This window comes from Callospermophilus lateralis, chromosome 17, assembly GCF_048772815.1.
Source record: "Callospermophilus lateralis isolate mCalLat2 chromosome 17, mCalLat2.hap1, whole genome shotgun sequence".
In the NCBI taxonomy this organism is placed as follows: Eukaryota; Metazoa; Chordata; class Mammalia; order Rodentia; family Sciuridae; genus Callospermophilus; species Callospermophilus lateralis.
Window position 1 is genome coordinate 72,422,845 of NC_135321.1, and position 13,205 is coordinate 72,436,049.

A 13,205-nucleotide genomic window follows, 5' to 3' on the forward strand; every position below is an offset into this window, starting at 1 on the left:
GTGATGTGCAGAGGTTCATTTTCCCATTTAATGGTCCAGGTGTACTGTGCACCGAGTTCAGATGACCACAGCCTTACCCATCCTGGGCCTTCAGGGACACAACTTCTGTTCACTAACGTGGCACCCCCCCCCCCCATGCTTTTTATTGCAAATAATATGGGTTAAGTGAGCTGCATGCGCGGCGTGTGTGGTGTGAGAGCTAAGTTTTGGTGCTGAGGGCCTATGCTGAGATTGTCCTTCTAGGGACACTGTGCTGGCTGTTGGTGCTGGGCTGGTGGTGACAGAAGTGGGAAGGCAGCCTTTTGGAAGGGTGGGAGGGAGTCTGACAGGTTCTCGAGGTGCTACACTGGTTCTGGCCTTGCAGGGACCCTCTATCAGGACTGCCAGGGGCAAGAATAAGGACTGTGAGTGTCCTGGCTTTACTGGGGCCCGGGAGACTCTGTAAGAGCAGGCTCACAAAGTTCTCTCATTCCTTCTGCAAGTGAGCCTGTGCCCGGCTGGTGCTGGCCATGGTGGGAGGGATTTGGGAGCAGAGCTGGGAGGTTAGGTACACAGGATGGCCAAGGTGTGACAGGGGTGTCAGGGGTTCAGTGCAGTGATTCCAGTGTGGCTGGTGCATCCTGGAAGGTTCCCAAGATCCCACACAAGTGGATTCTGAATGTCTGGGCTTCAGCAGGACCTTAGCCTCCCAGTTTGACTTTGATTGCCTTGTAAGACAGCCACGTCCCAAACCCAGATGTGCCCTGGCGTTCTTCCCCGGGCTCTGCTTAGCTGTTCCTAGATCATGTACTTCTCAAAACTCCCCTCGTCCCTGTTTGTCATCAGAGAGTGACATGGCGTCCTGCAGGACAGGGACATTGTGCACATAACTGTCACCTCAGCCTGTCCCTGGCACTTGGCTGGACCCAGAGGCTCTGCCCCTGTGTCGGCTCCAATGAGGCCCACCCGCTCCTCTTCCCCATCCCCTCCCTCCCCCCGTCCTGTCTCTTACTACATATTTTCATCATGAGACGTGCCATCCGTGAAATAGCGCATCCACGCAGAAGGGCATGACTGCGTCCAGTTACAGAGCAATAACAAAGCCACACACTCCCCACCCTGCCAAGGAAACAGAACAGGCCCAGCCTGTGACCGGCTGGAAGCCACCGTTCCCACAACAGCCCCACGCTAGGCCTCAGGGTGGGTGCTGGACCCCAGGAGGCCTGTCCAGCTTCCAGTCCCAGCCTCACCCTCCTTTATACCCACCAGAGAATCCAGAATCATCACTGGGGGTCCAGCCCCCACCCCTTCCTGGGCTGAAGCTGGAGGGGAGCTTGCCCTGTGGCATTGTATCATGATTTGGGGACACACCGGGCTCTGAGACTGCTCTTAAAAACCCGAGGTGCAGAATCCAGATGCAGTCTCCTGGAATGACCTCCAGGGGAGCGAGGATAAGATGGGGACATGGGGCGGGGATGCAGATCAGCCTGGCACAGGACGGGGCTGAGGGAGGGGTGCCTTCTGTGAGGCCCCCAGGGAGGAAGCAGAGAGGAAGGGTGCCCGGCCCAGCCCTTCAGAACCCCAGTAACGGGGACACGCCAGCCCGGTACTGAACCTGGATGCCTTCCTTCCTGTTTGGGAGGAAATAGAAATGCTTTCATGGGGAAGGCTGGGAGACCCCACAGACAGGTGGGGAAAGGCAGGCTGTAGCTGTGGTGTCACCGATAACAGAAGTAACCTGGGGTGGGCAGTGGTTTCTTGGACAGCCTCTGGTCCCATAGGCACTGGCTCTGTGACCTGGGGTTTCCTGAGGCCTGAGGAACAGCCTCGCCTAGGAGCTCTGGGTCCCGCCGAACACTGCCCTGAAGGATCGGTGACAGAGGCGCCACCTGCTGATGGGGTTGCCTACTGCAGCCCACATCTGACCTCAGGCCTGTCCGTCCTCAGCCTCCCCATGAAGGTCCCTGTGGTGAGAGTCTGGGGTCCTTGGGAAAGTCCTCTCCTGACACTAAGGCCAGAAGCCGACCCCCAGCCGGCGCCCTCCTCTGGGAGTAAGGAATGCCCTCTGCCCAGGGAGCTTCCCAGGTAGATTGAGGCCACTGTGCCCACCTCTGGCTTCCTGTCCACTGACCCTCCCCTGGCCATGTATCTGGCTTGCTCCTGCCTCTCCCGAGTCACCGAGGTCTCTCCTGGGTGTGTTCGTGAGGCAGCTTCCTTCTCTCTAGCAGAATTCTTCAAACTCAAGGAAAAGTTGCACGAGCACTCCAAAGAACGTTTTTCCATGTAGCATTTGAGAGTAGGTTGCCAACCCCATGCCCGTTGCCCCAAGTATTTTTATTTCCATTTCCCACAAAACAGAACATTTTCCTGCACAGCTACACACAGTGGTCCCCGTCAAAAGTGCCATCAACATGTCACCACTGTCCCATCATTGAGTTGCTCAGGTCCCCGGTGTCCCAGCAACACCGCCACACACAAGAGCTTCAAACCAGTGTCACATGTCCCCTCAGCCCTTTCTGTCCCTCGACTTCTGTGGTCTGATCCTCTGGAAGGCTCAGGCAGCCCTCAGGGATTGGCCCTGCTGAGTCAGGCCATCAGGCGTCTGTAGCAGTCTCCCAGAGCAGGTCTCCTTGCCACAGCCTGCCCGGGGCACACGGTTCTGAGGGTCACATTTCCCAGGATGCTGCCTGTGACTTCTCCACGTGGGGTCTCTCTCATCTTGTGTCCCTGGCGTGTGACCTGTGGGGAGGTTCTTTGAAACCATGTAAATGTTATTGTCCAGCAGACTGTCCCCTCATTTGTCTCTCAGGGACGCAGCCCAGGGTTCTGCTGGACCCCCTAGCTCGTTTCCCATGCCTCAGCTCTCTTCACAGCAGACTGCCCCAATGCCGTGCTTGAAATGCCCTGTACGGTCTTGAGATCAGGGGTTGGGGTGGCTCAGGTGTCAGCCAGGGCGGTGGGCTCTGACCTGATGGGCTTTCAGAGACCCCGGCTGCCTGCCGTGGGGGCCTCGGCACGGAGCAGCTCATGCTATGGCTTCAGCTGGAGCCACGATGTCCAAGGGAAAGGAGGGAAGTGAGGGAGGGAGGACAGGGACACCCCCCTGTGCCCCCAGTGCTGGCAAGGACACTCTGTCCCTCACACCCCACAGATGATTTGTACCAGCCCCATAGATAAAATGTGTGTCAAAATTTGTGGAAATGTCTTTCAAACCATCATTGTATCGCTGTTCATTTGTCCCAGATTTGCCAGTGAGTGACCCTGGCGCAGGCGCCTGTGTCACTTTGCACGTCCCTGTCATCCCCCGAGCACGTCCCCACAGTGGCTCATTCTCATCATTTTCCTGCCCCGCCCTGAGTCACCGATCCTTGCAATGGCTCTGGTTTCCTACTGGGCTATGGGTGTTGCTCCCAGGCCCTAGGGTGGACACAGCTCACAAGGACACCCCCCCCCCACACACACACACACTCTCATCCTTTGCGCATGCTTGTGTCTTTATGTCTGTTGTGTAGTTGTCACCAATAGCTCTAGTTCCCACCAGCACCACCAGGTCCCATTCCGGATTCCTGCCTTTCCATGCCGAGGAACCTGGCTGCCCTTGTTCCTTATGTAGGTTCTTGTGGGTCAGCGCTGCGTGGTCATAACCTCCAGCCATGCTGCCCACCACATATGTGCTTCCGTCCACACTGCCCTGGTCCCTGTGCCAGGAGACTCTGTGCACACTGCTCCCTCCCTGGGAGGCGCAGCTTGCCTAGCCCCACCGGTCTCTTCAGTGCTGAGGTCTCAGGAGGGGAGAGGGGGCCCCTATGGACGTGGAGTGTTCCTGCTGATGAGTGTCGTGTGTTGCAGTCACCACCCGCAGTCCAGCCAGCAGCCCCTTCCAAAGGAGTCTCTATTTTTGGAAAGCGGCTTTGCTATGAATATTCTCTGCAAGCTCACGATGCTTCCTGGAGATCTCGGGGCTCTTTGACAAATGTGCTCAAACACTCTGTGTGATAAATGTATCTTAGGATTTTGCCAAGCATCAGTGCACACTATTCCGCTCTCAAGTGACAGAATAGGCCTCTGCCTTCCAGTTAGAAGGCAGGTCAGTGCACCTGCTCTGCACCAGCTCTGGTCCGGAAAGCAGGGCCCTGCAGATTCATTTCAAAGCTGGGTGATTATTCACGGGAAGACAGAGCATCCGAAGAGGAACCACTCAGGTGGGAGGTGAGGGGACCCTCTGAAGAGCACCCCATAAGCAGGAGCCCACAGTGCAGGTGGCAGGGCACACGTGGGGGTCAGCTGGTTCCCAAGGCACTGACAACGTGACTGCCTCTGCAGATCGATTCTGGATTCTTCCACGAGAGTGACGTGAAGATTGTGGCCAAGTCCATCCGCGATCGCGTGGCACTGATCCAGTGGCGTCGGGAGAGGATCTGGCCTGCGCTGCAGTCCCAGGAGCCTAAGGACTCAGGCAGCCCTGATAAGACCAGGGGTCCGCCAGCCCCCCTGCAGGTCCAAGTGACCTACCATGCACAGGCCGGGCAGCCTGGGCAGCAAGAGCCCGAGGAGCCTGAGGCTGACCAGCACCTCCTGCCTCCTACGCTGCCGGCCAGCGCCACCTCTCTGGCCTGTGAGTACATGGAATAGGGTCACTGCAGCCAGCTGTGAGACCAGCTGTTGGGCGGGGAGTCCTCACCCTTTATTAGCATGCTCTGTAAGGAAATCCAGGTCGGCATAGTGGCAGGCTAGAGTGTGGTCTGGTGAGCTCCGTACTGTCCTGGGTTATTGCTTCCAGCTGTAGGTGGTCCCAGGAGCTGGGCTGGAACCGTGTCCATGCCAGGCTCACTTCCTGCCAGCCTTCCTGGCACCTGGGCACATCATGATAGTTGGAAGGGGTACGTCCCTGGGTGGTGGCAGATGATCCATAGACTCTGGGACATGCAGGCCTGATTCCTTGGCCTCTGTGAGCCTATTCCCACCGCCTCCCCTATGGGCTGCAGAGGGCAGATGCAGGTTTGCAGTGTTCCAGGGGAAGGGTTTGGGGCTTTTCCTGCGTTTCCCAGTGACCTGTGACCTGAAAGGCTTTAAGGCTCCCTGGAGACTTGCTCCCCAGGGCAGATGACGTCAGGTCTGCCCCACGCCAGTCGACCCTGATGGAGCCAGTTCAATCCCAGCTCCCCACTGCTTGTGGACTGCCTGAAAACAGTCTGGGCCTCGTGGGGGGCTGTGCCCCGTCACCTGCTTCTTGGAGAGGACTCTGTACCTCACCTGGAGAGCACCGCTGTCTTGGCTTGGGGCCTTTGATACCAGGATCATCCGGTGTCTCTATTCCAGGGGAAAACGGTAGCTCTTTTGTGTGTTTTCAAGCGAGCAGTGAATCTGGAGTCCCTTTGAAACAGGCTTCATCAAAGACCCTTTTGAGAGGATCCAGTGTGTTCTGCATGGCAGGCAGACAGGTGCCCTGTGTTCACCGACAGTGTCCAAAAACTCAGCAGTGAGCTGAGGCGGCGGGGACATGGCTTTGTCCACCATGTGAATTGGCCTGGAATAGAATTACAGAGTCCAGTGACCTGCCCAGGCCAAGATTTGGGGTTGCTCATGTGGAAAGACAGAAAGTCTGCTTAATTCGTTTAACATGCACATTCTTTATTTATCATGAAGATAGCTGAAAATTCTTCTAAGTGGGCTGTTTGAACTCACTTTGAGGGAGTTTTCCTACTGCTGACTTTAACCTGCTCAGGTTTGCTTTGGAGAATAAAGTGGCTACATCATTGCTCCATTTTCTGATGAATCTAAAAAATTAATTTAAAAAGCACCGTTTTCTGGGGTGGGGGAGGTCCCCCGATCTGATACACCACCACAAGTGCCACACACTTTGCAACTGTAGTTGGTTAAAAAAAATTTCTAGGATGGGAAATCAAAGGTCTCCATTTGTCACACTTTGAAAAGCCCCAGATTGGGACCTAGAAATATGTTCCCATCGATGGTCCAGTGTTGTAAGTCAGCTTTGATCGGCTATGAGAAAATCCACCAGAGATGTTGGTCAGTGCACATCAGGTGCAGGTCGGTTTAATGCCCTGAGCACCTCTCAAGGTGCTTGTACTCAGTTACTGTGATTTCTTTAAAATAGGTGATATGGTCTCGGAGTATAGAATTCAGAAATTCTTTTTTTTTTATTGATAAAAAAAATTAAATAACAGGGCTGGGGTTATGGCTCAGCAGTAGAGCCCTCGCCTGGCATGTGTGAGGCCCTGGGTTCAATCCTCAGCACCACATAAAAATAAATAAAATAAAGGCATTGTGTCCAGCTACAACTAAAAAATAAATATTTAAAATAAATAAATAAATAAATAAATACATGACAGTGGAATGCAATACAATTCTTATTACATGTATATAGCACTATTTTTCATCTCTTTTCTCTGATTGTATATAAAGTATGTTGACACCAATTTGTGTCTTCATACATATACTTTGGACGATGATGTCTATCACATTCTACCATCATTGCTAATTCTCTGCCCCTTCCTTTTCCCTCCCACACCTCTGCCCTATCTGGAATTCATCTATTCCTCCCATGTTCCCCCTCCCTATCCCACTCTGAGTCAGCCTCCTTATATCAGAGAAAACATTCGCATTTGTTTTTTTGGGATTGGCTAACTTAGCATTATCTTAGCATCATCTTCTCCAATGCCATCCATTTATCTGCAAATGCCATGATTTTATTCTCTTTTATTGCTGAGTAATATTCCATTGTGTATATATGCCACAATTTTTTAATCCATTCATCCACTGAAAGGCATCTAGGTTGGCTCCACAGCTTAGCTCTTATGAATTGTGCTGCTATAAACATTGATGTGGCTGTGTCCCTGTAGTATGCTGTTTTTAAGTTCTTTGGGTATAGTCCTAGGAGAGGAATAGCTGGGTCAATTGGTGGCTCCATTCCCAGATTTCCAAGGAATCTCCATACTGCTTTCCGTATTGGCTGCACCAATTTGCAATCCCACCGGTAATGTATGAGTATGCCTTTTTCCCCACATCCTTGCCAACACTTATTGTTGTTTGTCTTCATAATAGCTGCCATTCTGACTGAAGTGAGATGATATCTTACAGTAGTTTTGATTTGCATTTCTCTAATTGCTAGAGATGATGAACATTTTTTCATATATTAGTTGATTGATTGTATATCCTCTTCTGAGAATTGTCTATTCAGAATTTAGAAATTCTAAGAAGATGTATACTGAGTCACCTAATCGTCCTCCCCAGGCAAGGGATGCTCCAAGGCTTCTGACTGTCCTTCCAGAGATAATCTACACGTGTAACCCACCACACATGAGGACACATAAATATCCATGCAGATACACACATATATGCATAGTGTCATACTCACATGCATATGCACGTATGTGCACAAAATGCCTGAGTGTACAGACACATGCATGGCCCCCATATGCACATTGACACGTGCGCACACACGCAGACACGGATGCCTACCCACCCCATACAGAGACACACAGGCACATAGATGCAAACACGTGTACATCCCTTATGTGCCCTCTTACATATACACGTGCACATACAGGACCACTACACATGTAGATATGCACGTGTTTATGTGGACATATGTGAACACACGCACACCTCTGGGTCTCCCTCTGTCCTCCAGTGGATGGCACCCTCACATACTCTTCTGCATTTTGCGCTGGCTGTCCTGTTTTCGTTCTCCCTTTGGGCCACAGAATGTTCCACATTGGCCAGATGTGTTCTGCCTGATGGGCAGACAGGTGTCCTGTGTCTGCTGTCAATGTCCAAAACTTCCACAGCGAGCTGAGGACGAGGGGATGTGGCTTTGTCCACCATGTGAATCGGCCTGGAGTAGAATCATAGCATCCAGTGACCTGCCCAGGCCGTTTGTTTCAAGGGGACCTGACAGGGACACCAGAAAACCTGAATATCATCTGAGCAGAACCTGCAGGTAGCAGGATTGGCAAACAGATGCTCATTTCTGGACTGGAATGTACAACACCATGTCACCTTTCACGATTCTCCCGAGTGTCTCCCTTAGCTACCCACCAATAGTCCTGATCAAACTCAGTGGGAGTCCTTCTGCCATCACGAGCCGCCTTGGAAGCCGAGAACCGCAGCAGCGCCGTCTGTCAGTGGGCCCCAAAGTGATTTCTAAAATTAATTTTTTGATTATACAAGTAATAAACACAGTCACTTTCAGAATCTAAAATGTTACACACGTGGTTAAAGTTGCTTCGGTTGCCACGCATCAGGCTGTGACGGCCTCCTCCCCCTCCCTCCCTCCTCCTCCTCCCTCCCTTCCTAAGTGGCAATGACCACTTTAATGACCAGTTGGCTCATTAAAAATCAGAGCTGCTTGTCTAATTGGTTTTGCCCAATTAAACCTCATTGTTCCTCAGGCCTTCTTAAGGTTAAATAGATTCTAAGCCGTCCCTGGGAAAAATTGCAAAGCCCACCTGACTTCCCCTTTATAATGTCAGTGGTCACCCCAAAATGTGGCTTCTGGTGAAAGTAGCTGTATCTCTAGGTGGCATACCTACGGAATCTGGAAGCAGTAAATCAAAAGTGCCATTTTCAGACTGTTTTTTTTTTAAACAGTTTATTTTTTTCTTATTTATTTTTTTATGTGGTGCTGAGGATCGAACCCAGTGCCTCATGCATGAGAGGCGAGTGCTTAACCACTGGGCTACAGCCCCAGCCCCCTTCAGACCAGTTTGTGGTCTCCACTCCTGACCTGGGTGACCCTGCAGCAGGCTGTCTTCCCAGGCACGTCTTGGCAAGATGTGCTGGTGGACCTGCCTGAGCCGCCTCGGGCATCCAGGGTTGACGAGGCCAGGCCAACCTGACCCACGTGAGGTCAGCCTCTGGGTCGCCTAGCTGGAGCACTGGACCCCCCGTGCTGCCCCTGCCTCCTGTCCCCTGCATGGCAGGTAAAGCCCCCTCTCCAGGCCTCTCACTGAGACGTGGAGGGTTTTCAACTCCTGTTTTCCAACTAAATTAGATATGGTCTGAGACCCCCATGTTCCCTGTGCAGCCCTGGGCCCTGTGTGTGAAGGGGATCAGTCTGGAGAACCCCAGCCCCTTGTAAACACAGTGAGAATCGCTTTCCTCCACAATTAAAACATTAGCTTTTTCTTTACAAGGACATTGGCTCGACCTTCTAAGCCACCTGGTGCTGTTGAGGACGGGGATGAGCTAGTAAAGCATGACGGGGTCTGCATCCGTGAGACAGGGTGGGGGTGATGGTGTCTGCTTCACAAGAGTGTCGGTGAGACACGCCCAGCCTGGCATCCGTGCTGTGTTGATAGCAAGCCATGTCAGGGTCAGGCACAGGTTCAGCCCCTACGGCTCTGTAGCAGTTGATCATTTAAACAATATGCAAGTATTATGTATGTAACCTGGAACAACCACCCAGCCTTTGTCTTGCAGAGGAGAATATACAGCTGAGCCACCTTTTGCCTGGGTGTAGTGCTGTGGGGGCGGCATTCAGAAGGGTCCTGCTAAATCCTACCTTTGTCTTCCCCAGCGGACAGCACCTTTGACAGCGGCCAGGGCTCCACGGTGTACTCAGACTCCCAGAGCAGTCAGCAGAGCATGGTACTGGGCTCCCTTGTGGACGCTGCTCCACCCCTGGCCCCATGTGTGTGCAGCCCCCCTGTGAGCGAGGGACCTGGCCTGCCGCACAGCCTGCCCTCGCTGGGGGCCTTCCAGCAGCCCACTGCCACGGTGAGTTGAGAGCCACCCCTGCCCTGTCCCCCTGGCCTCCTTGTCTGAGGGCCCTGGGGGATCCAGTCATGAGGGCCATCTGGGCTGCACTGACTCTGGTCAGGGTTAACGTGGCCTGTGGTCAGTTCTCAGCCATGTTTTCCCTGGGGAGAACCCCAGAAGCCAGCCATAAAAAGCCCTATCTTTTCTGGGAGCAATGGAACCATGGGCCATATAGCCTTTGACACACCCACATTACCAGGCCAGAGGGACATACTGTCTGACCCCAGCAGGCACCAGGGCGTAGGGAGCTGTGATAGAGCTGACAGGCCGCACCTTGGGGCAGGTGCTGGTGGTGATGGGGCTGATGCACCCCGGGCCTGGGCCATCTTCTCAGACTACCCCCCAGAGGTGAGAGCAGAGCCTCGTTTGTAATAATGAAGCCCTAGATTTGACCTCGCTGTCCAGCCTCCCAAGGGGATGTCCAGTAGTTCCTGGCATGTCTTGCCCACAGCAGCCACTGAAAATCAGCTATGAAAACAGGGTCGAAGGTGGGGACCACTGTAGCCAGAGTGTTTGAGAAGGCAGGGCCTCAGGCAGGCAGGACGGCTGTGATGTGTAAGATCCGGGAAGCTGAACACCAGGGGGTCACACGGGGCATTTATTTTTGATTCTGATTTTTTTTTTTTTTAAACACTTGAAGGAAATTAAACAATTGCTTGCTTCATGGCCCAAGTGCTCAACCAAGGAGAATTTGCCCGTGACCTGGGCAGCGGAGCCAAGTCCTCAGAGGGAGACCAGGCTCCTGCCCTGTGCGTGGACTGTGTCTTTGCCCCTCCCCTGAGAGCTGCCTGGCTGGTCTGTCACTCCCTCATACTAGTCTGCCACCACGTCGTCCTCTTGGCACTGGCAGAGCATGGCAGGCTCTGTGCCCTGCACATGGGTTCTCCCTGTTGGCTGCGGCCTCTCTCCCCTCTCTGTCCACGAGGGGCTGGGCTGTCAGAAGGGCCCTTTGGAAAAGCAGCTGAAGCTGTTGGGCGTGCCTGCCTTGGCTGCCGGGAGTCCCAGGGCTCATTGTCCATTTGCATTTGCAATTTTGTTCAATTCACAAAATGAAGTATGATTTTAAATGGCAGAAAGAGCTCATTGAAGAGAAGACTCTTTGCAGCTCCCGAGGGTTATTCTTGTGAGTGTTGCTGGAGCTGGGGCTGAGCCAGAGTGTTCCATCTGGCTCTCATTCTTTTCTGCCCCTGCTAGGGCTCCCGATAGCCATAGGGTACACTGGCTGCCTAAGTCCCCGCTGGGCTAAGTCTGTCCTGTGTGTCCTTGGTATGGCAGCTGATCACTGCTTCAGGGTGTAAGCTGGGAGGCCCGAGTTGGGAGGTCAGAGCTTATTCTCCTGCCTCCCTTCCTATTGACACAGAGTTACCTAGCAGAAAGAGTAGGGCCTGGAGGGGTTCCTCCTGTGTGCCAAGGGCTGGCCCCTCCCTGCTGGGCCTTCCTGGGGATGGTTGCTGTAGTGATGTGCCCTGGGACCCAGTAAAGAGCAGAGAGGGAGGGGGAGGAGGAGGAAGGGAGGGCCACCAAGAATGAAAGGCTGCTCACCCCTCCATGGCCAGCAGGCCTGCCAGAGCTCCCAGGCGGTGTACGGTGGCCAGGGCTGCAGGACAGTCTGGCCCAGTTGGGCATGCTCATCTGCTCTGTGGCTTTAGCTGAATTCAGATTCGAGGTTGATCCTAAAGCAAGCTGCTCTTTCCACCGCACCCCCCACTGCCTTGCCTAAAGCCCTGGCTGTGAAAGATGGAGCCAGGGAGGGCAGCTCTGGAAATCCCCGTCTTCCTGCCATCCAGAGAGGCGACATTCATCCAGCAGGTGACATTCTGCAGAGAGGAGCCTTGCTGTAGCCCCACCCACTTCCCCTTCCCATGTGGTGGAGGAAGTCCAGGCAGTGAGACTCTTTCCTTATAAATATTCCAATCTCTCTCTCTCTGCACAATAAGGACTCTTGGAGAACAAACTATAACAACATCATGACACCAAAAAGGAAAAAAAAATTAACACATTAGCAGCAACTGCTTAATGACACCCAGGGGCTCAGGTTTCTGATCCTTTTGCTGACCCATTTAGCCAGTTGGGCTGACATCCTGTGTGCGGCCTGTGTGTTTCTGTGCTCCTGTCGCCCTGTCTAGAGGACCCTGCTTTGCTGAAGTCCCCACTATGCCAAGTGTGCTGCGGGCACCTGGATGGCCTGTTGCCTTCCACAGTGAGCCAGCACTATTTGTTTTCATTGCTCCATGTTCTCTCTGAATTTTCTACATGAATTCATTTTCTGTGTGCTGAGCCAAACAGATGAGACACTTCCCCCAGCCCATGTCCTAAGGGGCCCTTCTCTTTGCTTCTAAAAAGCTTCTGTGGTGATCTTTTCTCATGGTTGTGTAATACTCCATGGGGTTAATGTTCCAGAACATTCACTGGCTGAGAGCTGTGGCTCTCCACGGCTTTTCAGTATCGTGAGTGACACTGCAGGACTGCCACACCTGGTTTCTGCTGAGTCACCTTCCTGGAAGCAGGGTCCTTAATGGGGCTGGGCACCAGGATGAGAGGACTGAGGGGCAGCCACCGAGTGTGACCCTGGTGCTCTCCACAGCCGGGCCTCTCCGTGGGCTCTGTCCCAGCCCCTGCCCACCCTCCACTCCTCCAGCAGCGTTTCCCAGAGCCTGCAATGAGCTTCGCCCCTGTGCTGCCGCCACCCAGTGCCCCTGTGCCCACAGGCCCAGGCCAGCCTGCACCCACCGCTCAGCAGGTGAGTGGGACTCCCCCTCAGAGCCCTGGAAGCGTCCCTTGTAATAGGTGGGGTGTGTGTGTGTGTGTGTGTCTAGGAGTGTGTGTGCGAATATGGCATGTGTAGACGTGACTGTGTGTCTGTATGAGTGGGAGTAGGGGCGTGGAGTAGTGTGTGAGTGAGTGTGAGGGTATGCGTGGGCTGCTGTGTGTCTGAGTATGCAGGGTAGGCCCTGCCTCAGCAGGCTGGTGGTCGAAGGCCCTGCCTCTCTCCCTCCAGCCTCCTCCAATGGCCCAGCCGTCGGCCCTGCCTCAGGTCCTGGCCCCACAGCCTATGGGCACCATGCAGCCCGTGCCCCCCCACCTGCCTCCGTACCTGGCTCCGACCTCCCAGGTGGTGGCCCCTGCTCAGCTGAAGCCCCTCCAGATGCCTCAGCCACCCCTGCAGCCACTCGCTCAAGTCCCTCCACAGGTACTTCTGGGCTGGCTATCCGCAGTGTCTTAGGGCCTGTCCATCCTGGGTGGGGTTCCAGGGCACCTGCAGGGCCCGTCTGCATGCAATCCCTGTCTGCATGCCAGGATGGGGAGGCGGGATCAGAAGGGTTGGATACGAACTCCACTAGCGTGGGAGTGTGGAGGCAGCCTCCGAGGACAGGTTGTCCTCTGTGCCCTCTGGCCTCACTTTCTCCCCATCCTGTTAGGCCTTCCTTCCAGACTGAGATGCCTCT

At 53.9% G+C, this 13,205-nt stretch overlaps 1 protein-coding gene across 11 annotated transcripts in view; it reads left to right on the forward strand.

Moving 5' to 3' along the window:
- Wnk2 (WNK lysine deficient protein kinase 2) overlaps positions 1 to 13,205 on the forward strand; it is a 119,427-nt gene that overhangs the window by 53,230 nt on the left and 52,992 nt on the right. For all 11 annotated transcript variants that reach the window (XM_076836499.2, XM_076836500.2, XM_076836504.2 and 8 more), the window contains 4 exons: positions 4,303 to 4,594; positions 9,518 to 9,717; positions 12,344 to 12,499; positions 12,758 to 12,949. In XM_076836499.2, the coding sequence (XP_076692614.2) occupies positions 4,303 to 4,594; positions 9,518 to 9,717; positions 12,344 to 12,499; positions 12,758 to 12,949 (840 nt within the window). The remainder of the gene's footprint in view (positions 1 to 4,302; positions 4,595 to 9,517; positions 9,718 to 12,343; positions 12,500 to 12,757; positions 12,950 to 13,205) is intronic.